Below are 27,300 nucleotides of genomic sequence, written 5' to 3'. Positions count from 1 at the left end.
ACAAGGATTACCACAGCCCCATCACATACCAACAACACTGGTAGCAAGTTAATATTGCGTCGATCCATATGCTAAGGTGTTGACTGTCAATGCACCATTTTCCTCACACCATGTTTTCTTTGTGCAATCTTGTAAAGAACCTCCTTAACCATGGTGTTGAGAAAGGCATTGTTTACTTTGTCATCCCATCCATTGGTGATATTAGATGCTCTCAGCTTGATGCCATGGCTAACACGAGGCCAACTACTTACGGAGAAAGTGCCAAACCAACTTGCAACATAACGAAAATATATTCTGCTGCATGACAACACAAAGCATGTCTGGGATTTCATTCCCTCTTCCCCAGTACAGAGCATTATCCTCTTCTCAGCATTTGTGCATCATCCTATAGCCTCTCCAGCTCTTTGCTGAAGAGGCTGAAGCTATAAAGATACTCGTTCACATGCACTGCAGGCACAACACTATCATTCACATACAGTCATCTGTATGTGTTTGTCCTTTGTCAAAAAATATCAACAATTGTTTGCATGATAGACAATGCCACATTGAGTCCGAACCCTATGCGGGTCAGGCAATACCTTTGTCCTTTGATTAGTACAGTTTGATAGAGCCACAGTGATTGGTACACAGGTTCTTGAAGGTATGCCTTATGAAGTTCTAGCACTAATATGTTTAATCCTGTTCGCCGCTTTTCTCTCAACTTTTTGGTGCATATGTCCACATGAGTCGTAAATGGGTCCATGTGCTTATTTAATTTCCGATAATGGATCACTAGCCTTATGTTTTGTTTGTTCTGCTAAATGACTGAATAAGGCCCTTTGGAGCACCAATTTCTCTTCTGACCAAAGAACCAACCACTAATTATCAATTCAGATTAGTAGCTCTTTATTATATTCTGCACGAGCTTTTGCAGGGATGTTATACTCCGGTACTCTGTTGCATAATTTTTCTGGTGATTAATCACCCGACCACTTTCATGACACCATCTAGGATTTGGTGTGTTGGTCAAACTCCGTTCAAAAATCAGGTTATTCCAGCTCTATTGTCACACCCAGAGTGAGAGCCACCTCATCAAAATGTACCTTGCCTCCTCCATTCATATGAATACCACCAAATTTCTTGATGCCATCCATCCCCAAGAGGTAAAATCCCAATGGCTTGCTATTTACCATCAGTACATCTCCAGTGGATTTCTGTTGATCACTGTTAAAGTTATGCTGCCAATACCGTGGCTTAGAAAGCATTTCCTATTTGTCATCAGAATCGTAGTACTTTTCTGTACTTTGGGTTGATATAACAACTCGCTTACAACAGATGAGGAACAGCCAGCATCCACCAACACTATCCAATCTAGCCCATTGGATTTTACAGAACACATTTCTAGTTTAGTAATTGTCTGTATTTTTGAGATGAGGTGTTTTCATTGATTGAGATTGTCGGACTGACTTCCTCATCTTGGTTGTTATCGTCACGTTTCGGCCGTTTTGCCCTCCGGCCTTCATCTTAAACTTTAAAGAAACAGTTCAGATGCTCGGACATAACAACCTACTGAGCAAACCAAGCATAGAGCTGAATGCAATTTGGACACCTCTGATAGAGTGAGAAAAACTTGAATAACAACATAGGTTTAACATTAACAAAAACCAACTAAGAATTTTCCTAATGACATATGGCCGAGTGGTCCTAGACGTTGTATCAAAGTTTACAGTTACCCAAAGGTGCTGAATTCAATCCTGAACGAAGGCAGTGAAAAGTAACATTCAAAACAGAGAATCAGCAATTATGTCCCAGAGCCTAGCTGGAGTCCGAACATAGTACCCCCGTAATAATAATAAAGGTTGGGTTCGAGACTCCTTAGAAATGGTTCCCAGTTCGATACAAAACACCTGATGAAGGTCGGAGGGCAAAACGGCTGAAACGTTATGACGATTACAACCAAGATGAGGAAGTCAGTCCGACAATCTCAATCAACATTTCTAGTTTATGTGGGAAGAGTTTCCCGGATATCTCAAAGCAACATGTCCTTGTTGTTGGCATCAATAACAGTCTATCTCCAGGAGCGCCCTTTTTTGCTTTGCTCCCAGGCTGCAGGCAGTCTCTGGCAAAGTGATTAGGACTGCCATACTTGTGGCACTGAACTACAACTGCATGTTGCTGATCGGGGTTTGAAGATGGGTCCACAAGCACATGAGGAAGAATTCTACATCACCTGGCCACCACAACAATAGGCTCATCCACCTTTATCTCTTCTATCACGAGAGATATACCTCTAGCAAGAATCTGTTCCAAGGTCATGTGTTCCATTGTGAGGATCCATTTGTCGTCTTAGCAAATCAGGGAGTTCTGACATGAAAGCACAAATGAGACATGCCAGGTCCTGTAGGTCATCCAAATATTCTTACAGTTTCCCCGGGGCGGAAATAATGAGACAAACTTGTGAAATACAACAAAAGTGTCCGACAAAAGCCACAATGAGGACTTGTTTCACCTGCTTTCATTTCTCCCTCACGGGTTGATTGTTGATATACTGACAGAGCATCACTTCTCAACCTGAGTAACAAAACATGCTCAACACATCTCGCATACTAGTTCACCAGTTCCAACCATTCGAACATTGTGTGATCGAGTGAGACAGCATGAAATTCAGGAATCAGCTGAATGTTGATTGCTTTGTCTACTATCTACCATTTGCAGTTGTTTTCTTTTTATTCAATTTTCACCCCAAACAAGGCACAGTGCCACTTTGAAGTAAGGGGCTACTATCGGGACATAAGTTGTAGGGACATTATGAAGGAAGATGAGTAGCAAGATGTCTAATCACAGTACACTTGAACTTCTGCATGTCGGTACAGTTGGGAAAGCAAGGAAGGGAGTTCCAAAGTCTAGCAGTTCTGAGGAAAAAACTATTGGAGTAGAAGGCTTTCTTACACCTAAGGATCTCTACTGTGTAGGGGTGGGATTTAGCTGCTTGTTGGGTTTGTTGGGGGTATTTACGTCGAGAGGGTACAAGGGCTTGTAGTTCGTCAAAGCATTCACCATTAAAATATTTGTAGAACAGGCAACATTTCATCAATGGGACAGAGGCTGAAGCTTAGATGACAATTCAGGACATATCTGGTGGCCGACTCTTTTGAAGCCTATCCAGAAGTGAGAGACAAGTATCAGATGCACCAGCCCAAATGTGACAACAGTACTTCATACATGAACGAACGGTGGCCTTACAGAGGTACAGGATACTTTCAGGTGTAAGTAGCTTTCTAGCACGGTAGAGAGAGCCTACCTTCTTCGCAGAAGCTTTGGCAATGCTCTCAGTGTATCTATTCTAGTTCATGTTCCCTATGAACGTTAGGCCAAGGAGTTTAAAGGAAGTATTTTCAGATAAAGAGTCATTGGCCATTGCTATTGGTGGTAGAGAAGGCTTCTTGTAATTATTGAAGGAAACAAGTTTAGTCTTAGCAGCATTGAATGTGACCATCCATTTTTGTTCCCATTCCACTACAAACTGGAGGTCTTCATCTAGTGTTTTTGCCATTTCCTTAGATATGTGTTCATTTTTTTTTTCCTTGTGCCTGTTATAGAGTGGTGTCTTTAGCATATATGCCCGTCTCAGAAACAATTTTATCAGGGAGGTCATTTATGAATATTAGGAATAATAAAGGTCCAAGAATAGACCCCTGAGGTACTCCTGTATTTATATCATATTTTTCAGATGTATAACTGTCAAGGACAACTCTTACTTAAGAAGGATTTAATTACATTATGTATTCTTCCAGTGATACCATATAATCTGATTTTCCTTAGAAAACCATTGTGCCAATCCCTGTCAAAAGCCTTAGATATATCGAGGGTTACCACTCTACCCTACCCTGTTTTGTCCAGTGAACAGTATATAAATTCAGTGATTACAGTTAGGATATTTGCTGTGGAACGTGCTCTCCTAAATCCATATTGTTTGTTGGTTAGAAGTGTACGGTGATGGACTAGAGCTTGATTAATTATGGACTCAAATATTTTGGCGAAAAGCGGGAGGAGGCTAACGGGGCGATAATAAAAGGGTCTGTTCTTTCACCAGAATTTTTGAAAACTGGTACCACAGAAGCAGTTTTCCAGCAATCAGGAAAGCAAGATTCATTAAGGCATTTGTTGTAAAGTTTGGAGAGAACTGGAGCAACCTCAGTGTAGCATTTTTTCATAGTACAGCTGGGATAAGATCAGGTTCACATGCTTTTGAGGTGTCTAGGTTTTTTATGATACCATTGCACCAGAGAAGGGGTGATTTTCAGATCATCAAGAGTGATGTTTGTCTGTAAAGGAAAGTCAGAGAGAGAGTGGTTTGCCAGATCCAATGTGGAGTTTGAGGCAGACCGACTGACAAGAATGTTAGCCTTCTCGGTTGCTGTGCAAACAGCCTCATGATTGTTTGATAGTGGGGAAATTGTTGACTGCCCATTATTTACTACACTATTGTAGATTTTTCAAAAATCGTGGGTTCCTAATTTCTGCACTCCGATGCATTTTCTGGTGGTTTCAGGGTCTTCTGTCTTAGCTGCCGCTTTTTCTCTTTTACAATTTCTTGTAGCTTCTATAAACTTCTATCTGTTTGAACTGGACTTATGTTGGTTAAATCTGTGGTACGCACGCTACCTTTGAGCAATGGCAGTTGCACAAGAAGTAAACCATTGAGGAGAGTGAGGCTTGCTGTAGAATTTCCGTGTGGAAACATGTGCTTCAATTGCCGTTTTGAACCAATCAGTCGTCTTATTTGCGCACTATTCAGTTGGAAGAGAAAAGATATTTCCCCATGAGGCATTTTTGATGAGATTCCTGATGGCTTCCCAGTCAGCCTTTGTTAGAGTTTGGCCTATTTTATGTTCAGTAACACTTGCTGCTTCACGTTGTTCATCTTGTCTTGTCCTCTATAAAACATGCTATACCTCTCAGGTCTTCTTTTTGGTTCCCCACACCGGTAGCAGAGAGAGCACACCTTTTGTTTCTTTGATATAAGGTTGTTTGTAGCATTACTACATTTTCATTTTTGTTAATCTAGCAGTCCAAGTTGAGATTTAAACAGCAAATTTGATGTCAGTCTGAGTCTCTCTAAGCAACTGGAATACTTGTTAAGTCATGTTAATGTTTTTTTTTTTGTTTTTTAATGAATAACATCATTTATTTTAAAAGCCGAGACTTTCAAAAAATCTATCTTTTTCAACGCAAAAACTTTTTTCCCTTCATTTTACTGAGATGACCTTCTGATGGTGACAGCAAAATATACATATGATATTCGATATTGGTGATATGAGTTTTAAAAGTAAACTCTGGTGTGGATGAGTATTTTTGTTCACACAACATCAAAATATTAGAAATTTGATAGATTCTGAATTTAGTCTTAAAAAACACAGAAATCATTTTAAATAAAAGATAAACACAAAAAATATTAAAAGATTTTAATAAGAAATGTCAATCAATTAATTCTTAAAATACACATTGTATTTCATATATTTGTAAGGTGGTTCCGATGGCTGGTCATCTGTCAAGTTCTTTATTAAACCTGCAAATAAAATTATAAAAAAGCAATCAAGTCAATTTATTGGGATAAAAATTGAAAAAGAAAATATTAAAAGTGTAATGACTGACAAATGGAATCATCATGAAAATCAAAATCAAAATAAAAGAATGTCGTAGGTTATCCAATAAAAGGTGGAGTGCACCGATCATTTTTAGGGCCTGATAGATTGAGAATAAAAAAATCTCTATATTCAGAGCAGCTGGATGTTGGTGGCAAAATAGATTTCATATTAAGATTAAAGATTTACAAAGCAAACTATTGAATTTGAAATGGTTACTTTTTGAAATCGTGTAAAATGAGGTTGATCAACCAGAGTTGTTGGTTAGTTGATTTTATGGCTCAATAACTATTCAATTATTTACAAAAAACATTTATGATATTCTTTTTAAGCTTCAAGTGTAAATTTTTTTTTTTAATATTCTTAACAATGTTGGAGTGATTTTATTTGAATTTTACCAACAGTTTTCATTTGTTTTTTTTTTAGGCACACTGTTCTTGGAAAATTTTTCAACTTTGATTTAATTAAACTTAGTGAATATATTTCTATAGCTTTTCTAATATTTGGGGTAATTTATTAAATAGATTTTAGATATAAATTCTGTAAAATATATTGTCTGGCATTGAATTAATCTTATGTTTAATTGTAAAATCTAAATTAGGTCAAGTTCCATTATTTTAATTAGAAACCTTGGATTGGGAATTATATTTCCAAGGGATTTGAAATTTTGTATAACAATTTTCTTTTTTTCTTTTTTAGATATTCAGTAATTTGAATTATACTCAATAATCACCATTCATTTCATTTAACAATCTAGTAAATTTGTACTTTTTCAATATTTCCAATTAAGCCTTCATCAATAGGTGACAATAATGACCAACAATATTTTAGTATAGCTAACATCAATTGTTTGAAAAAAAAAAAAGAAATTAAAAAAAAAAAATATATATATATATATACACACTAGCATGGATATCCAGCGTTGCCAGCGTCGACATGAAGTTCGGTTTGGCCACACCTGCTATACTAAGAATATTGACCAGTTTTTCATTATTATATGTCAACTCCATCGTTACCCCAACAAAAATTTCAAAAATAAAAGAACGAATGAAAACACGAAAAAGTAACCCCCCCCCCCCGTCCCCGAAAAAAGAAGTACATGACAAACTCTCCACCAGATATTTCGGCAGAAGGGACATGAAGAGGAGCTATTCTCCAGATATTGAGCAACTTTTATGACTATATTCCAGTTTAAGCGAATTTCTTTTATGCTCTCTCAGTCTAGAAAGATTTGTTATTACGGTTTGTTGCAATGAAAACAAACTAAATAATTCAGTTTCAAAAATACCAAAGTAGAATTTGTGTTAACCGAAATACACGTTTTTATGTTATAAAAATGATGGGTTATGACTTATTGTGTTATTAAAAAGAAAAAAATTAAGTTACAATGTCAAAAAAAATGTGAAGAAAAAAACTGGCAAAAAAACGCAAATGAAAGTTTTTTTGTTGTTTTTGTTTTAAATAAAGAATCATAGTTGAATTGGATTGTTTGTTTATTTCAAAATAAAAATCCACTGGATTGCGAAATCACGGAAATTATTTTATTTGAATTGATTCCAAAAATAATGCTTGAAAGTTTGTGTGAATTATTTTTAGTTTGATTATCTGCCGAAAAAGAAAACAAAAACAAAAAAGAAGAAAGTTAGCATCCAAGGGGAATAACTCAAAACTCAAATAACTGAAATTGGTTTATAAAAAGAAAATTGATGTTGGTAAAAATAAATTAAATATGTTCTCAATATAAATCAAATTATAATAATGAACGTAAATGGAATACTTAAAACAATCCTCTCACTATAAACAATAACTAACACACCGCTATTTAATAAATCGATTTTCCTTAATGTACATAATATGCAAATGACGTCATCTCTTAATCAAGAATATGCAAGAATAATACTATATATAGAAATGAATGAAGTATTAACGGAATGGACAATTTGTATATATTAATCAAATTGGGAACAAACAAACAGATAGGAATACGTATATATATATATATATATATATATAAATTCGTATTCCTGTCTGTTTGATTGTTTATATATATATATATATATATATATATATATATATATATATATATATATATTTGAAATTCAAATAATGTTTATTTTATAAAGGTTAAAAAAAAAAAATCGTGTTGTTATTTGGCTTTAAAGTGTTAAATGTAACACGTCTCTTATTTGATTTTCAAATTTCACTCAACGCCTTTAATGGATAAACCTACCCAGACTTTAAAATCACGCGCGACCACGCGTAATTATCCGGCTACAGTAAAACCACAGCTAACATCAAGTGGACTTAACTTAAAATTCTTCCAAGAGGTAAAATATATATATATATATATATATATATATATATACACAGATTGAAAAAGGAGTGTATATCTCTGAAATATATCTCTCTTTAAAAATAAACATTTGTTTATTTTATAAAGGTTAAAAAAAAAATCTACGTTGTTATTTGGCTTTAAAGTGTTAAATGTAACACGTCTCTTATTTGATTTTTCATATATATATATATATATATATATATATATATATATATATATATATATATATATGAAAAATCAAATAAGAGACGTGTTACATTTAACACTTTAAAGTGTTAAATGTAACACGTCTCTTATTTGATTTTTCATATATATATATATATATATATATATATATATATATATATATATATATATATATGAAAAATCAAATAAGAGACGTGTTACATTTAACACTTTAAAGCCAAATAACAACGTAGATTTTTTTTTTAACCTTTATAAAATAAACAAATGTTTATTTTTAAAGAGAGATATATTTCAGAGATATACACTCCTTTTTCAATCTGTGTGTATATATATATATATATATATATATATATATATATATATATATATATATATATTATAGGCATCCTAGTAAAAGTTCTTATGCAGTACAAAAAATATAATTAGAAATTCATATGCACACATCGGTTTTTGTTAGATCATTGAAATTGAGTGGGGAAAATTATTGACAGTGGTTTCAGGTAGTCGGGTGTTTTTCGTGAAAGATTGGCAAGGGGGGGACCAGAGAATGGAGCTCAGACGAGCACCTGCCATGGAAATAACAATAAAACAGAGACAGGCTCACAATGTCTTTTCTTGTGCCACCCACTAAGTCATCATCACCTGATCCCCTCCATATCTTAAGCAGCCTACTGTGTGGCTTTGAACCATCAACATCAATATGGAACACACGTGGTTGTACTAGTTAAGACATTGTTATGCCACACAATTTTTCATGGAAGTCTTTACAGAGAGATGAACAATTTTCACCATCCAATGTTCTGCAAATATGACTGCAGTTTCGATGTTTTGTCATCGATCACATCTCACTCTCATACAAGAGTACAGGTTGAATGTGTCTATTGTACACTACCATTATTGTATACATTGCGATCCTCACATTTCATAAAATTATTGAGAGCTGCCTGAAGACTCCATGTTGAGGATATACATCATCTTATAGTCAAATATTCATTAAATTTGATATCAGTAAAAAAATAATTGAGCTTTTTTTTTATTTCTTTATGTTTATCTTCTTATAAGAAATAATTTCATGCAATAAGAAATATTAGTGATTTGGCAAATGAGATTTAATAGTTTATATATAGAACAGAAAGGCAAAGTCACATTCTAACATTTAAAACAGCTTTATTGAATTATCTTTGTTAATATGGAAATATAACAATAGCGCCAGAAAAGCATTAGTAAATGAACACTGTCTAGAAGTCACGACGAAGAAAAAGGTTAGAGAATCCTTATGATGCTGAATAAATGTTCCGTTTGTAAGGAATAGAGAAAAGTTCATATTATGAGAGACTGTATGTATGGATGTGTTTATGTAGATATACGCGTGTGACATTTTTAGATCCACATGTGGGCAGCTACAGCCATATTGGATACTTGAGTCTTCTCAAGGCTAGATAAATCTCATTCCAAAAGAGAAGTTTGGAGGTTGAAAAAAAGCGCAGTGGAGGAGTTAGATAGCTGTGCAGTATCGTGACCAAAAAGAGGAAGAATGTGTCAAGTTCCATCTTCTTTAAGATTTCGTCAACTACTCAGCTCGCATAAGAGATGGTCTCTGTTTGGGCAAATGTTAAATGTTTTCACCAGCCAGAGCTCAACTTAGAAATCAAGCACAGATTCAAAATGTTGTTATCTACTATTGCTACAGTAATATGAAATATTTGCAACAAGTATCCATGAATTAGGAATTCACCAGCATAAGTGATTTTTGTGATGATCAAATGCTGATTATTTAAAATAGATATTTGATAATTTCTAGTTTTTTTTTGTCTTTTTCTTTTAAATCATATTTGCAAATGTCATGTCATTGAATGATACACAAAAAGAATGATGAACATGAAGAAATGATTTTGAATTGCATTTTGTAAAAGTTTGTATGGCTTCAAACATGATTTACTTGCTTAGAGAAAAAACAATAATTTCAATTTCTACAAATAAAATTGATGTTTTTTTTTGTGTCGGGCCTAACAGACATGCACATATGGTGCACAATTACGAGTAGACAAATTATTAGTAAACAATTACTAAAAGCATTTTTGAAAAGGAAATTGTTAATATCCTGTAATTAGTGACTATTCTTACAATTATTGATTTATTTCCATAAATACAAATATAATGTTTTGTTGTCATATTTTTTAAACATGAAGATATTATAGAATTTGTCTCCTTTCAAAATATCAGAAATCTTTACTTTTAGAAATGGAAAATATTGCATTAATGGTAAACAATTTCAAACAAATAAAGCAGATACTATAACCAGCAATCAAAACCAAAACCTTGAGATCTTCCAATATTCTTATAGAGCTTAAAACATTACCTTAACAAAATATTTATAGTTTTGTCAAAACTTTGTAGATTTCAAAATATGAATTCAAACATAAGCAATAATAAAAATAAGTAAATGAACGAGTTGTATTGGAATACTAGAATTGAAGCCATGGAACCCATAATTCTAGCTTATTTAAAATAAACATCTTTTCAACAAGAAAATAACTAATGTAGACAAGCATCACTTTATCGACAACAAAAATATGGAACAGATGATATAGCAATTTTTATTGCAGGAATACAGAGTCATTTTTATTGAAAGTAATTTTGGAAAAAGTTTTTTATGCTTCAAATTCTTTATATCTTCAAATATTTATTCATAATGTGTGGTTTTGTTGTTTTGTAGAATAAAATTGTTGTTTTTGTTATTTTGGTTTGTAGAACATGATTGCGTTTTGCAAGTGGAAAGGACAAAAATAAAAAACAATAACATCAATGTTTGGTGCATTTTTGACTAGGAAGCCAGTATCTTCAGACAGCCTGATCTGGTAGCACCAGCTGTCCTAATAAATAACCTGGAAGCAATAGTAACTAAGGGGCAACTTCACATTCTCCAAATGGAGCCTCACCACTGAGTGTCATACCAGAACCTCCAAAAAAATACGAAAGAAATCAATAAGTCAGTTCCTTCAAAGAATCATAGCAGCAGACGATTGTCTCACATTTAGAACAATATTCTGTCACTATGTTCATGAAGAAATTAGAAAAAAAACAAACAAACAAACAGAGAAACTCCAAAAATTAATATTTGTAAACATCAACCTCTAACTCAAATACAATTTAATATTGTCAGGTAAAAAGGTTAAATATAGAACATCGTTTTGTTTTTTTTAAGATTTGGCAAATCGAAGTTCACTTACCTGCTCGGACGGCCTTGTTTGCAAGACGTTGCATATTGTAGTGTTGCTTTTTACAAATTTTCGTAACATATTGTGGTAGCATGGTGCAGTCGGGTGCAAGAAATTGGCTAATGATGAGGACATCCTGAAAGGGAGAACAAATTGCATGGAGTTACCAATAGGAGGTTCATACACAGTGTGGCCAAATTGATGCAGGTACAAATTAAAGAATAAAACTATGAGATCTTTAAAACCAGATATGTACATATAATTTGTAGAGTAATATACAGCATAACATTCACACAGAGGTTCTCGATAAATCACCAAAGTTAAGCAATGTTAAATCTGGACAATACCAAGTTGTGGGAGGAAGACAAAACTTCCCTGCCAAAAAAATTTACACCCTTGAACTTGTCCTTGACAAGTACATCAGTACAACTTGCTTATATACGCATGCTAACAGAACAGCTCCACCGTTCTCTGGTCAGAGGTTCTATTCTCAATCATGTGGTGAAGCTCTCTGATAAGCGCATGCAATCGTACATCACATTGGGCATACATTCATCTCTATTAGAAATACAGGTCCCAAATGTTTGTCAGAGTTGACAAGGTGCTCTCCAATTCTTTTAAGCATCTACAGCATCGTGCCATCAGATATATACTACATATTCCCTGCCACCACCCTGTTCCCTCTGGAGTATATGATCTGCTTGGATTAGATTTGCTGTCAACTTGCCGGAATATATCACTAGCTTCTGTTGCCTACACATTATTTTATGGTTCTTGCCCCACCGCAATGCTTAAATATAGCCTAATAATGTGGCTGAACAGACCAAACCTGCAGTGATATATATTCATATTACACCCTCTACATGATCACACTGGTGTTTATTCATAGATATACTGACAATTTCCTTTTGCTTTGTGTTCTCTAGTTCTGAATGTGCTGGCTCAAAATTGTGTGAAAGAACATGTAACACCACTACATTTTCAGAGTTCTGTATTGTATGATGTTCCAAAGTTTTATGAATTCTCTAATTGACTTAGTAGTCTCTGTCTATTGCTAACGGTTTTATGACGATGGCTTAATAAAGAAAAAAAAAGCATTAAATGAAAATGAGAAATATCGAATCAGCCGCTTTTCTCTCAAACTGATATATCAAAATTCCCATTTGCCTATTTCCATCTCAGCCGCAAATCAACAAGTATAGTGTTATGGAAGTAAAGATAATATATCAGTTTATTTTTTTCAATATCGAATAGGGCCAGTTATTTTCAGCCGACCCTGTGGGAAGCAAGTATTCAACATAATCAGATTAACCATAATAAGATCATTACGAAACAAAGTTATAAGCACCTTTCTGAGAAACGTATCACACACAAGAACACTTCTACTCTCCACTTGTTTTATTTTGTTTAAGATTAAAAAAAAAATAATTTTTACCACTTGACCCGGACGATAGTGTATTTTGAAATTTTTAACTTAAAAAAATAGTTTAGTAAAAAAAAAAAGAAAAAAAAGTGGAATATTAAATAGCCGAAATAACAATCAAAATAAAGGGAAGATAAATCATTAAGCTTTAGTTCAAGAAGGAATAATTGTGATAATTATTCACAAAATGAACAATTGTGATGTGATAATTATTCACAAAATGAATAAACTTAGATAAATATGAATTTTTAAAAATATTACAATTATCAAAATATATTGTTACAAAATTACAATTAATTTTGCTTAACATCGCAACTTATTTCTTATCATCCACTAGACACTGTTCTCAAGTGTGTTCGGTTTATCAGGCAATATTTTTTTTTTTTTTTTTTTTACATCAGTCACCACTGACCAAGGCACGGAGGTCACTTGAGGGTAAGGGTTAATAGGTGTATGGAAGTCAATGGAACAATATTGTAGAAATTGTTAATAGTGGTAAATTGGATTACTTAAGGGGACGACTCATCAAGAACTTGTTTACGTTGGACTTGAAGACGACCATATTGTAGTCAGCTGGAAAGCAGGGAAACAGAAGAGAGTCCCACAGATGTGCAGTTCTAAGAAAGAAGCTTTGCTCATGGAATCTACGTTTAGGTTTGTGCATAGGTGGGAGAAATTATAGATAGTGGTTTCAGCTAGAATTTTTTTGTGAAAGAGATTGGAGCTCAGACAAGCATTTACTATGAAAATAATGATAAAGCAGAGGCAGGCTCGCAATGTCTCTTCTGTGGGGAAGAGGCTGAAGGGAAAAGAAAAGGGCATCATGTACAAGGTTATGAAGTCTATTTTGAACTCTGTCAAGGCAGGATAAGCTGCTTCTGCCCAGATGTGGCAACAATGCCTCATCCTTGGACGTATTTGGTTCTTATACAGATAGAAAATTGCATCGGTAGTGAGATATCTACTGGAACACTAGAAGGATCCCACCATTTTTCCAGCGACCTTGGTAACAAATTTAATGTATGTGTTCCATTTCAAATCGGGAGTAAAAGTCAGACCAAGAAGCTTGTCAAAACATGGAACCTCACCAAGATGAGAGTCATTCATTTCAATTGATGCCAGACAGGGGTCAGAGCGTTGATGATGCAAAGATAGAAGATTGGTTTTAGATGAATTACAATTAACCAGCCACCTCATTCCCCATTGCAAGATCAGAGGAGAGAGAATCAGAGAGAACTTGGTCATTCATGGCCTTTGAAGTTTTGCTATAGATGGCAGTGTCGTCAGTTATTTATCTCATATAAAAATCAAGTTTTAGCTTCTTGATTTCTGAGAAGTTACAATGAAATAAAATAACTAATAATCGTGCCTATCAAATATGTGAAGGTGTAAATATTGGAAAAATTGTGCATTTATTCATATAATTACAAATTACTAGCAAAGATACATGCGCTCCACGTGGGACTTTGCTGTACACTCAGGTACCCGCTTCGTGGGCACCTTTCCAGTAAGTTGATGTTGTAAGAGCAACTATTCCCTAAGGTGTTTAAAAATTTTTAACAACCTCTTGAAATCCAACCATGAACTTTAAAGCAAATAAGTTATATCAAAGTTGACACTGATATTGTTACACAAAACATTGAAACAATTACAAAGAAACACAATGGTTAAAATTTATTTAGTATAACAAACACATCTTTAATAAATATGAAGGTTACTTTATCACAGTAAATTTTTCATGGAAGAATATTTGAACTCATTGTTTATATTTAATCTAACACACTCAGTACTTAAAACTTAATAAAATTGTAAACAGACCATATCTTGAAAAGTGTAGTATCTGTTCTGATACTACACTTCTGCTATTCTATTTTCAGTCAGTAAATGAAAAATCTTTTTAGACTGAGGCACTTTAAATTTTTGCCCCAATCCAGAGTATTCTCTGTTGGAAAGCTGGATTTTACTCGCATTAAAAACCAACCCTGTCTCTGAATAACTTTGCTATCCTAAGGGTGCAAGTAAATGAGGACAGTATTCAAAATTATTTTTCTCTATCCCCATACCCCCCACCCCCACCCAGAAGCGGTGTTTAAAATATTTAAACAAATGATTTATTTCGGAGTAGAAGTCATAAATTTATCAGTTTATAAAATCGTTTGTATTTGTTTAGGCCATATCTGAAGCTTGAAATTTGTTAATCACTTTTTCATAAAAAATGTTTTTAAAAATAAAACTTATGAAGTATATGTTCTAAAGAAAAAAAGGCTAAATTTCTTTAATAAAAGAAAATTACTAAATGCATTGTTTTAAAACAGAAAGAAACGGATCAGCACAAAAAAAATGTTTCTTAAAAATTCAAATAGTTGAAAATAGATTTTAAAAATTACCGATTTTAAACGCAAAATAATAAAATTAAAAAATAATAAATCAGCTTTAAAGAATATTTCTAAATTGAAACAAATCCATTACAGCAAACAGTTAATAACATCAAGTAAATTGTGTAACTCAGAGTTTAAATAAAAATTCACTTTCAGATTTCAAACAATTAAACTATGAAAGTTATTCCCCTTAAAGGGAAATAACTTTCATAGTTTAATATGAGACTTCCTGTTTTAAATACAACTGTTTTATTAATAATTAGAAATAAATTAAATCAAATATAAATTGAATTAAAAATAAACAAAATAAACTAAATAAATAATATTTCTAAATAGTACAATTGAAACGATTCTATTACAGAAAATAATTTATAAGATTTATTAAAATAGATTTTCTTTAATGTAATATGCAAATGAGGTTACTCATTCAGTGCAGATTAGGTAAATAATGTATTAAGATTTAAGATATCATCATCAATATAAACATCTAACACATATTCCCTTTTTTTCTACTATAATTTTAAAAATTAAAATTCTGAAAAGATGTTGCAACATTTGGTTTATTTCTAATATTACATATTTCTTTATTTGTAAAGATCTTTACTGATATAAAGGTTTCAGTAATAATTATTTTCACAAAACTTTATTCTGGAGTAGTTGAAATAATATATATATATATATATATATATATATATATATATATATATATACACACACACATATATACATATTTACTATAATAATTATTAAATACCTACAGACACTAGGGGAATCATCAGTACAGGATGTCACGATTAACACCAGTCGATAGATCCGAACCCGGCAACAAAAACTATCTCTGGCTTCATTAGCAAGGACCCAATCCATTTGGCTACCGTTAACCGCAAGAAATATTGTTGAAATTTGAATATTTATTTTTTAAATGCTTTTTAATGTCTGTCAGAATGATCTAATGATTACATAATGATCTGCACATAAAAGCTAAATTGACTGACTTTTTATTACAACTGAAAGTGCTCAACGATAAGAAACAATTTTCTTAAAGGGTCTGACAAAATTATTTACTATAATAATTATTAAATACCTACAGACACTAGTGTTTCATCCTTTCAGGAATCATCAGTGCAGGTTGTCACAATTAACACCAGTCGATAGATCCGAACCCGGCAATAGAATCCATTCAGCTAATTTTTTTGAATATAGTTTTAAAGGTTAAAAAACTTGCAAACTATATATATATATATATATATATATATATATATATATATATATACATTAGTTGTGGAAGGTTTTTAACCTTTGAAAGTATATAAAAAAAAAAATTTTTTTAAAGCTATTTAATTTTTATAGTTTTTATCATTCGTTAGAAAACTATTTAGTCAGTAAGTCATTTAATCACCTGCAATCACTGCATGAACTTGCTCTCTCGAATTTACAATAGTCCTAATGTTAATTTAAGAGATCATCAGTTGTTTACCCCACTGTTTAAACACTGTTTCGGGGATTTAAAAACAAAACAGTATATTAAATCATGGCTCCCCAGCAGTGTTGATCAAACACCACCTCCCTTAATCACAAGAACAAAAAATGTTCCAGTTACCTACTCATGATTAATTTGGCTAACCTATTCATGTTATAAAAAAATGTCTTCCTTACCTGTGAGTTTTGTCCCTGTCCTCAAATTCAAAATGGATATATTTTTTAAATTTACCAGTGTTGTATGTATAAGATTAGGATTAATCCATTTTATTACTTATCACCCTCTACTATTATTAGTATTTTGTATATTTACATTCTTATTTATTAAAAATATAGAAAAGTTATATATATATATATATATATATATATATATATATATATGCAATTATTATTTTTTTAATAATACATTTTATACATTACTAATATAGTTTTGGATTTCTTAACTTTCTTTAAGTAGAAGCATCATAAGAACAGAAAAATGGTAGGTAAGGTTTTATCATGATAGGAAGTACTATTATTATCACATCATGAAAAATCCAAAATAGTGACCAGGAAATCCACGATGGCCACCATGACACGATTCAAAGAACATTAACAAAATATGGCTCGTAGCATATCAAAGGAAATTTTGTACAGATTAGAATTATGTTATGTTTTACATTAAACAAATTAGCATAATAAAGTTTCAGTTTAACAGCTTGAAGTAAAAACATAAAAACTTCTAAACAGTAGAAACATCATAAAAACATGCAAAATATTATTCTGATGGACATTATCATTTGTTATCATTATGCCATGAAAAATGCAAGATAGCAACCAGAAAATCCAAGATGGCGACCGGGAAATCCAAGATGGTGACCACAACATGATTCAAAGAAATTATTGACAAAATATGGCTTGTAGCATATCAAATGAAAGGAAATTTTGTACAGATTACAATTATAATGTTTTCAAGTTTCATTTTAACAGCTTCAAGTTGCTGGGACAATTGTTGAGTTGATTTCTACCACTATTTTGAATAATTTTTATTTTTAAGTCATTGTCGAGACTTTAAAGACATTGCAACCATTTTTTCTTGTTCTCATGTAACGCTCTACACTACGTGTTTTTCAAACAGAAGAAACATTTACAACACCAAAAATTTATCGCAGTAGGTAGAAGACTTATCTTGCCTTTGGTAACATTTATTTGTTATATATTTGTTTTTTGATCACTTTTTCATACCTCTGTGGATTGTAAAACAAACCCAATAAAAGTTATTATTTTACTTAACTGGATAAGTGGTTTGTGTGTTTTACCTCATTTAAAAGTGTTTCTTAATTATTTAAGTATTATTCAAGTGGTGTCGAGTGAATTAAAATCAAACAAAAACATTTTTTAACAAAATAAAAACAAAATTACGTTATTTTTGTAATATTATTTTCAAGTGAAGTTTTACAATATCATATTTTATTACATTGTTAGGTGAAAGTACAGAATAGTTATAGTTCTATGCAGATTTCCTGAGTTTGATAGAAAAATTGATAAATTTGACAAGATACATCTGAAGGTCAGATATCACATCAGCTGAAACGTGTAAATAACACCCAAGATGAGAACAATAGAAATTTGAATAATCCAAATAATATGAATTATCAATCGTCATGTGAAAAAAACAGAAACAAACTTTTATGTATATAGAGAAATAATCAGGTCACTTCTTGGACATTTCAGCTCAAATGAGAAAAAGGAAAAGAGATAAAAACTCACTGTGTATTTAATATCAAGTTGAAGTTGACACAAAGAGCATGCATGTGGGTGGGAGGAGCAATCATGTTGTAGGAGGACATCAGTTCGTGGAGATTTCACAAAATGACCTTCGACCTAAAAGCAAATACAAAAATAGAACATCAGTGAGAGGACAAAAAGCAAAAAAGCACAAAAAGTCATTCATTAAAAACCATTCAACAAAATAATGTAAATAAAGAAGAGTTACTTAGTTCTGAGGAATTTTAAAGTAATTCTTAATAACATTTCTAAAAGAGAAACATTCATGTTGTTTAGATTTTTTAAGTATTTATTTGAACTACATTAGTTTTCAAAACCTTTACACATTTTTTGGGGAAAAAAAGATCTTATTTTTTTGAAGATTGTAAATAAAACTCCATTTCAGATCGCCCATCCCTCCCACTTCGACATTTTATTTCTTCTTATTGCTTGCATATGATGGATGTATATTTAAAAATAAATACACATTACTCTTTATTATAAAGTGCCGAATGCAAACTAATTTTACTTGGAATTGGATAAAAAAGAGAGAATGTAAATTTATTTCCATAATCAGATATATTTTCTTTGTTTCATTTTTTAAACTTCCTTAATTGGTAAGTTTTCTTTCGTATTTCTTTAAGTTTTATGTTTAAGTTGATGCTTGAAAACATCTATGTAACATAGTCAGCAGCATCTGCAATTTAAAAAGCTCAATAATAGTAACAATACTGTGATCTGCAAGCAGCTTTTGTGTTAAATAAATCGTGTGTGTGTGTGTGTGTGTGTGTGTGTGTGTTTTTTTTTGTTTTTTTTTTTTAGGTTCCAAGGACAGTGTTCATATATACACAGGATATCAGGCTCATGAAGTCAGTGAGTATTTTTTATTATGGGTATCGACAATTAGTGTCATACCCATAATAAAAAATACAATTAAAAACTAGTAAAATGAAATTAATTCATTGTAATTTTTACTCTATATTGAAGAGGAAGGATTAGGGTTTAAATCGCATATAAACATTCTCTATTTTACATTGAATAAAACAGACAAAATCTGACTTAAACGTCACAAAAATTACCAAAACATTAAAAAATGAGAAATTAACATGGCGTCGTAGATATACAAAGTACAAGTTCTATAAAACATTAAAAATATAGAAACAAAAAAAGCTTTGTGCAAATATATATAATATCTTTTTAAAGTTTTTGTTCAAGTAGAAGTATTATTTCTGGTTTGAAATATTATGAAAAAGGCATATATAAATATGTTATCCAGAAAAATTTCATATTTTAGCGGACATCTAAAACAATTAACTTCTGGTTTGATATAGAACCTGTTAACGGACAGAATTTCTTTTAATATTAATTTTCAATATTATAATTTGTTGGCCAAAAAATAAATATTTAAATTATTTTTATTAAATTCTAGGAAATATCAATTCTTAATTCCTAAAACTAAGCTTTTTTTTAAATCTTAACTAAATCCTTAAATTTATTGGAAACTTATTTTCCATACAAATTTTTTGAATGGAAATAACTAAAAGTCACATTTTTATTTAATATTAACAGATTGTAAAACATGCTGTGCACAAAGAAATTTAATTAGCTCTTAAATCATGATTGTTTCTTGGTTTAGAAATTATATGTTTGTTCTGAAAAAAAAAAAAAAAAAAAAAAAAAAACGAGTAACGCTACAATTTTTATCAGCGACGTGCAAACATTTGCTTTCCATAGAAAAAATTCACACTCAATTTCTAAACATATTTTTTAATTATTCACTATTCAAAAACAGCACTGATTAAAAAAGAATTTTTTTAACTTATTAACAGTAAGATTGTTTATTCATAAGTTTTAAGACTGAATCTTCTACATTGTTTTTTCACAAATCTTGAAAAATTCAAATCATTAAAAAAATAAATAATTTCAGAAACCGTTTGAAATTACACAGGTAAAAACTATCAAATGTAAATATTAAATAATTTTTTAAAAATTCGTAAAACTTAAATAATTTTTATATATTTTTCAATTTCTTTTTTTCTTAAAAAAAAAATCAATAAAAACCATATAAATCGGCAATGTTTGTGATTCAAAATTAAATAGATTTTATTTCATCATTCCAGCATATTTTAATATGTAAAAAAAACTACGGTGTAAATCTCCACCCCCACAAAAAATTCTGATAAGATCACATGGGGGGGGGGGGAATTTTTTGTATATTATTTTATTTCAGTTTATACATAGTTCAACTTTTTTTAAAATAAGTCTGTACAAAATTAACGACATTGATCAATTATTTGATTTGGGAGAGAATTTTAAAAATCACGTTTTCATTAAGTTTCAAACATGTAGAAATTAACATTGGCTTCCATTTTTCCTGTTTTTAACTTTTTGGGGAATTTTTTTGAAAAGTAAAAAAAACAAAAAAAAAACATGAGATTTTTTTATAATCTTTTTTCTTGAAAATAGCAAAAATTATAATGAATCAATTTTATTTTACAAGTTTTTACTGTAACTATTCGGAGTTGAAAATTTTGCCTTTATTATGAGTATTTATTCAATTTGGTAGCCAGAAATGTACTTGATGTCACATGACTCAAAAAGAGTTGAAATTGAGAGAAGTAGGCAATCATTTTGGAAGTTTTCAAAGTGAACATGACGAGCAGAGATGACTTACGGGACCTCAAATATTCATAGCTCAGAATGTCCTACCTCCTCTGTTGGCAGAAGAAAAGCTAACATCAACATTTCAATAACGAATTCAAGTGTGATGACTTCTTTCAAATTCAAGTTCAAATTCAATGACTTCTTTGTTTCTTCATGCCAAAGTGAAAGACTGACTTCATGGAACGAGTGGTAAGAAATAATAAATAATTGTGCTGTTATGATTTGTGATTGCATTGCTAACAAACCATGGAGACATATTGTGATCTAGCATTGTTTATGTGTGGTTAATAATTTGAAAATAATAAATGAGACCTCAAAAATCTGAATCTATGCACTAACACATAAACAAAAAAAAAATACCAGAAAAACAAAAAGTAAAAAAAGCTTTAAAAAAAAAAAAATAAATAAATGTTTTAAATAAAAATTCAAAGAAACTTACAATTGTTGTATTGCCTTCAACTTTTTCTGAAACTGAAAAAAAAAATACATATATATATATATATATATATATATATATATATATATATATATAAATATATATATAAAAAAATATACACAATTAGATTGTTAATTATAAAATTAAATAGATTTCATGGAATTAAATTATAAAAATAAGAAAAGCTGTTTCTGCAAATCTATATATAGAATATTTTTATCTATCTGTTGGTCAAAATAATCACAGTCCACTAATAACTTAGGTTGATCACATAAAAATATGCTCCTAAATCAAAAGAAAACATTGATTTAATATGTGCCCCTGTCATATCAAAGAACCAACAAAAGCCATTTCAAGTTTTGAGTGGTTGATTATGTTAACAAGGAAAAAGATGGATGAAAAATAAATAGATAATAGTTTACACCAAGCAAAAGAAAATCTTCCTAAAAGTTTCACGTGTACTGATTGTAGGATTTGTTATTTATGAAGTTGTTAGCAGCACTTTATTCTATTGTCCGAGTCATGTTCCAAGATGACAGACGATTTGTTTGATAATTTTTAACTTAAAATAATAATTCAAACTTATACTTACTGTTCCACTAAACCCCTAAAAATCATTTAAGTCTGAAATTCACAACCAAGTCCCCCCAAATTGTCAGCCATACTGTAAAACACACTGCCTTGGCCAAATAAAATTGCTAATAACTGTATAGATACTAACACATCTTACATTCAGTGAACACATGTGAAAATTCAATCAAAAAGTTAATTTTTTTGCATTTGGCAACATTTGTTGTTAATTTGGGGGGGGTTTTATTTTGTTTTGTTTTTTCTTTTTTTGAGATGGGTATTTAGAATTTGACTTAATTAAAAAAAAAATAATACAAAAAATACAGACAAATATTTATGATATCATACCCGTCATGGAACAAAGATGTCATATTCTAAAAATTATGTAGTTTATATATAATAAATAAAAAAAATAATAAATAAATCTAATGATAATAATAATAATAATATATATGAGTGATGAGTAAACCTCCATATATAATATTTTGATTGCAGAAAATCCCCTCTGTACCAAAGTACTATAGGTTTGAAATAACAGATGCCACATACAAATTTATCATGCCTAGACTATTAATCGCTATCTTATGTAACTTTAGAATGACATTTTAGGCATGTTTAATCATTATATTAAAATCCTACATTTCATCCTAGAAACAACAGCATCACAATTGCAGAATCTTTAAAGGAAGTAGTTCTTATTTTTCCCCCTAAATATTAAGTCCTCCTACCGCCCCCAGCCAAGAACAGGAGGAAATATACACATTCTACAGATATTGTGCTTGCGCCCCTCATAACTGGACCATAAACTCATAGAAATAACATCTTTCTCTTTTCCGATTTAAAAATAATAAATTCTCCCTTCTCAAATTCTGCCCATTCTCATTGGCTGAGAGCTGACAATTCGACTATTCCAGAATCTACTTCTTAATACATAAACAAACGCTTCAAAACTTTTAAAATATGACAGCACTCTCTACAAGAGGCAATTATTTAAAAAAAATAAACCAAATACAAACATAATAACTGCTCATTAACAGAAAATTAAATACTGATAGCCTTACACTTACCTATGCACACATTAAAAACATACCTCTAGTCCCCCCAAAAAAAAAAAAACCCTTAAAAAAATATATATATATGCATGGATACCATTGTTTATTTTTCGATTTCAGAGCGGTTTAGCAAACCTTACACGATGCTATTTTTTGGTTTTCTTTTACTTTGTTTTATAATGGTGTTTTTTTTTATCTTTTTATTTTACATTTACTTTTAATGTGGGCAAATTAAATTAATTACACATTTTCCTACGATTAGCTAGATTTAAATTATGTTATTTCTCTTGTCCGCATAGATTTCCAACTATGAGAGGAAGAGAGAAAGAGAAAATAAAAACTGAGTAATCGTGCATAAAACCAGACCCTAACTTTCAAACGTACTGGCAGGTCTGTCAATTGAGGTATGAAAGCACAAAATGGATACAAAACTTTCGCTATTTTTAAAAACTGCTTACTTGTATATTTGGGCAAAATATTAAGATATTTTTGTTAATATATTTTTTTTCAAACATGCTTACAATTTTTTATAAATGTACTTCATTTAAATATACTTTATTCAAACCTGCGCAATCTATTAGAATCGTTGCTGATTTAACAATAAATGTTTCAGCAATATCATCTTCTGGATCTGTACTTATAATGTTGTTTGTTTAAAAACATGTGAAATACTTTTAAAATATCTAAATAGTTTGACAAAATATATAAAATATTAACTTAAATAAACAGTTATTTGAAAAGATATGCAATTAAAAAAATAAAAAATTCATTGATAAAAAAATGTTTTCATATTTTTATTATAAGGGGGTGAAAAAATAAACAAAATATATTTGAAAATTGTATCCAATTTGTGCTTCCATACCTCAATTGATAGATGCAGGCGCCACTTGCCGGTGTGTTTGAAAGTTAGGGTCTCTCTTTATGCGCAATTACCTTTAGTGTTTATATATATATATGTATATATATGGTAAATATTACCCTACGTTACAACAGAACACTGTTAACGCTACGCATGAGTGCAGTAATGTTTTCTTACATGATGCGTGCACGCGTGTAGTAAAGTGACGGAGAAATCTTTAGCGGATATTTGAAATAAAAAGAAAATTTTAAAATAAAAAAATATGGTTCTTTTTTTGTGTTGTTACATAGTTTTGAATGCTTATTAATTGATTTAAAAAGTTAAGTTTTCATGAGCGGTTTACAAAAACATTTTTATGTAAACAATTTTTACGAAATATTAAATAGTTATTTTGCTTAGTTGGTGCATTAAACGATTAATTAAGCCGCAGAAGCATCTGTTAAAAAATATACAAGTTCTATAATTGAATACCCCCCTCCCCAAAAAAAGATCAAAAAACAAAAATATGTTTTTGTAAACCGCTTGTGAAATCTTAACTTTAGCATAGTGTTAACGAAAACAGTGAAATGACGCGACAAATTGGATTATCAGATTCATTCTCAGCTACCTTGAAACCTCTAAAAAACAAATTAGTGGTCGGTGTTCTGTTGTAGCATTGTGTGTGTGTGTGTGTGCCCCTATATATATATATGTTTAAAAAAAAAATTATTTTTACATTGACTCTCTCATCGATTTCGACGTATTCAGTTCCATCACAACAACTAAGTTGCTCAAAAATCCACACGGATGATTCGTTTATAGTGGTAAAGGCTTTGTGTAAAACCAACCACACTTTTTGGTATTACTGCTAATCTTTGTCGGTGCAGATGACTACCACAATACAGGTTTTTACAGAGTTTTTCTTTTTCCTAGATGCATTTCTTAATGAAGATTTGGGGTACATCTCTGTGAATTAATGTGCCCCTAGATACTAACTTGGAAAGTGAAAATTTCTAAGACTCGGAGCTATATATTTAAATCTGCTGTTTTTATATTGATGCTGGTTGGGAAGAACGCATACGAGTTTAAAAATGTTTTTAAACATTTTTCTACACTATTGAACCAAATTTCGGAAATCGTAAAACTGAATTTCACATGAAAACAATGGTATTTACATATTTTTAAGACGATTATATAAAAAAAAATACGAAAATCGATAAGGTAGAAAATTATTTATTAAAGAAAATAAAACACAGAATTTGATGAAAACGATTGTAAGACACAGGGGAGTTCAAAAGGGAGGTACGTTTTTCGTTTTAATTTAAACAAGATCACGGCAATTTTTCACCTGCTAAAACGATTAAAGTTGTTTTGTTTCAGTAATAGTCAGGTAATTTCGATTGCATTATTTGGAAGCTACCATTGCAACTTATTAGAATTGACCAAAAAAAATCAGATGAAACCATTGTTTTTTTTTGTGGGGGGGGTATCTAAAAACTCCATTTATCGACTCCAAATCTCGTCTCAATTCTATAAAAGCGACCCCCCTCCCCGCTTTTTTTTAAAAAGACAACATTCTTCTTTGTCAAACGATTACGAGATTTCACATGGACTGCCATGAACATTCTAGCATGGAATGAACGCTGCTCAGAGATAAAATTTCCAGTATTCTGAACATTTTCCCACTTTGATTATTTTACTCATTTCGTTGTATATTATTGACAAAGACAGACCGCTAAAAATATTAAACTAAAATATAAATTAAAAACAACATCGTTCTTATTCTTCTTACACCACCTATAACTTTGAAAATAATGTTCATGGAATAACATAAAAATTTAAACAAAGATTTTAACTACATTGCACAATCGACAAATGTTTGGGTTTTTTTAAATCTCGAAGAACCTTCAATGTTTTTATTTTTACGATAAAAAAAAAACATAAGAAATAGAGCGAATACTCACTTTCTCTAAGGTTCAGTTGTTTGGAAATGTAAAACGGTTTTGTTTGTTGATAATTCGAAACGACAGCCACGGGTGCTAATCGCGATAAAACATTTGATTGTCGAACGATTCCTTGAAATAACAATTTTGCAGCCATTTTTATCTTTTGCCCTTGAAACTAGAACTGAGAGTTATCTCCCTTATAACTAGTTCTACCGGTGACAAGATAGGGATATCCCTTCTCAGCTCTATTCCAGAATCACTTTTTTTTTTTTACACCGGAAATTTAAAAAAAAAATATTTTTTATATAGTACAGTGTACTATTAGTACACAAGAGAATAAATCTCGGTTTAATTGGATGACATTTATTTCAAATTAAAATTACTTATTTCGCATTATATGATTTAAACCCGTATTTGATTAGCGTTATTCTTAGTGGCCATCTTTCATCTACAGCACTAGCACTACTTAAAATTCTTCCTTTTTTCCCCCCTCCCTCCCGCATTGTGAAAGGTTAGGTGAGATTACTTTGATGTAGCAACCATTTTTCTTTTCCTTATTACTATTCACTAGCAGGACCTGTGGAAATTCCACAAGGGTCTCATTCTGTAGGGGTGCAGAAGTTTAAGTAAACAACAAACAAAATAATAAAAAAAGAATAAAACAAAACAAATGCACCGCATTTATTTAAAAAAAAAAAAAACAACAAGGTGAATAAACAAAGGTTCGATCGATGAAAGTTCTTTCAAAGTCATTATGATTAGAATGTTAGATGAAAGTCCTTCATGGAATCAAGGAGTTTAGAAGATCCTATGTGAAAATAATGAGATTATTTTAAAGTTTGTGTTTTATCTGGCGAAGTTCGCCTTACTTAAAAGTCCCATGAGGAAGGTAATTCGTGAGGAAAGTAATTCGGTGTTATTAATTAGAAAATGTGCGGAGTGGGTGCGTGTGTGCATAAGTGATATTTGAGTGTTCGTGTGGCGTGTGTCATCATGGTGTTGACGGTGTCGACAGCGACGATGTTGTCAAGACGAAAAGCATGTTCTCGTGTATCGTCGAAGCGACTGAATGAACGAAATGAATTGAATTAATTGAATTCACTGAAGTGAATGAAATCTAGAAGACTGTTTGATGCGTTTTTATACATCTTCAGCTCCAAAATCAAGATTGCTACTGCTGATATTTTGGTTTTTGGAAAAAAGTTAAAAAGACAATCTTCTGAATTTTCTCATTGGTCGCTTGTGTCACGTGACACTGTCGTCAACTACGTCCACCAGAAATATGTTCATTTTACTTTTGTTGTTGTGAGAAAAGTATGTAGGCGTATTTGAAATAGTGCCGTTGCTGGAAGAACTTATTTTGTTCAAAATGTGTGGGAAAATTGAAATGAATTAAGGTTCGTTT

The 27,300-nt window shown here is 31.2% G+C and overlaps 1 protein-coding gene across 1 annotated transcript; it reads right to left on the bottom strand.

The window, feature by feature from the left end:
• Nucleotides 1–5,430: 5,430 nt before the first annotated feature.
• LOC145255721 (large ribosomal subunit protein mL66-like) lies at nt 5,431–26,265 on the bottom strand. The gene is made up of 5 exons (XM_080114320.1): nt 25,914–26,265; nt 21,493–21,524; nt 18,393–18,506; nt 11,376–11,499; nt 5,431–5,548 (listed from the first exon to the last, which is right to left on the bottom strand). The coding sequence occupies exons 1-5, from the start codon at nt 26,047–26,049 to the stop codon at nt 5,466–5,468; spliced, it is 489 nt and encodes a 162-aa protein (XP_079970446.1). The 5' UTR covers nt 26,050–26,265; the 3' UTR covers nt 5,431–5,465.
• Between the last annotated feature and the right edge of the window lie 1,035 nt (nt 26,266–27,300).

This window comes from Euprymna scolopes, chromosome 31 (genome assembly GCF_053919585.1).
Source record: "Euprymna scolopes isolate OS-2025 chromosome 31, ASM5391958v1, whole genome shotgun sequence".
Taxonomy (NCBI): domain Eukaryota; kingdom Metazoa; phylum Mollusca; class Cephalopoda; order Sepiida; family Sepiolidae; genus Euprymna; species Euprymna scolopes.
The sequence above is the reverse complement of the archived record's forward strand: the minus strand, read 5'-3'. Positions and strand labels throughout refer to the sequence as shown.

Coding starts and splice junctions, on each gene's coding strand:
- LOC145255721 (XM_080114320.1), bottom strand. CDS start 26,049: ATGGCTGCAAAATTGTTATTTCAAGGAATCGTTCGACAATCAAATGTT. Junction 21,525..25,913: donor ACAACTGAACCTTAGAGAAA/GTGAGTATTCGC, acceptor TTTTTTTTTCAG/TTTCAGAAAAAGTTGAAGGC. Junction 5,549..11,375: donor AAACAAGGCCGTCCGAGCAG/GTAAGTGAACTT, acceptor TTTTATTTGCAG/GTTTAATAAAGAACTTGACA.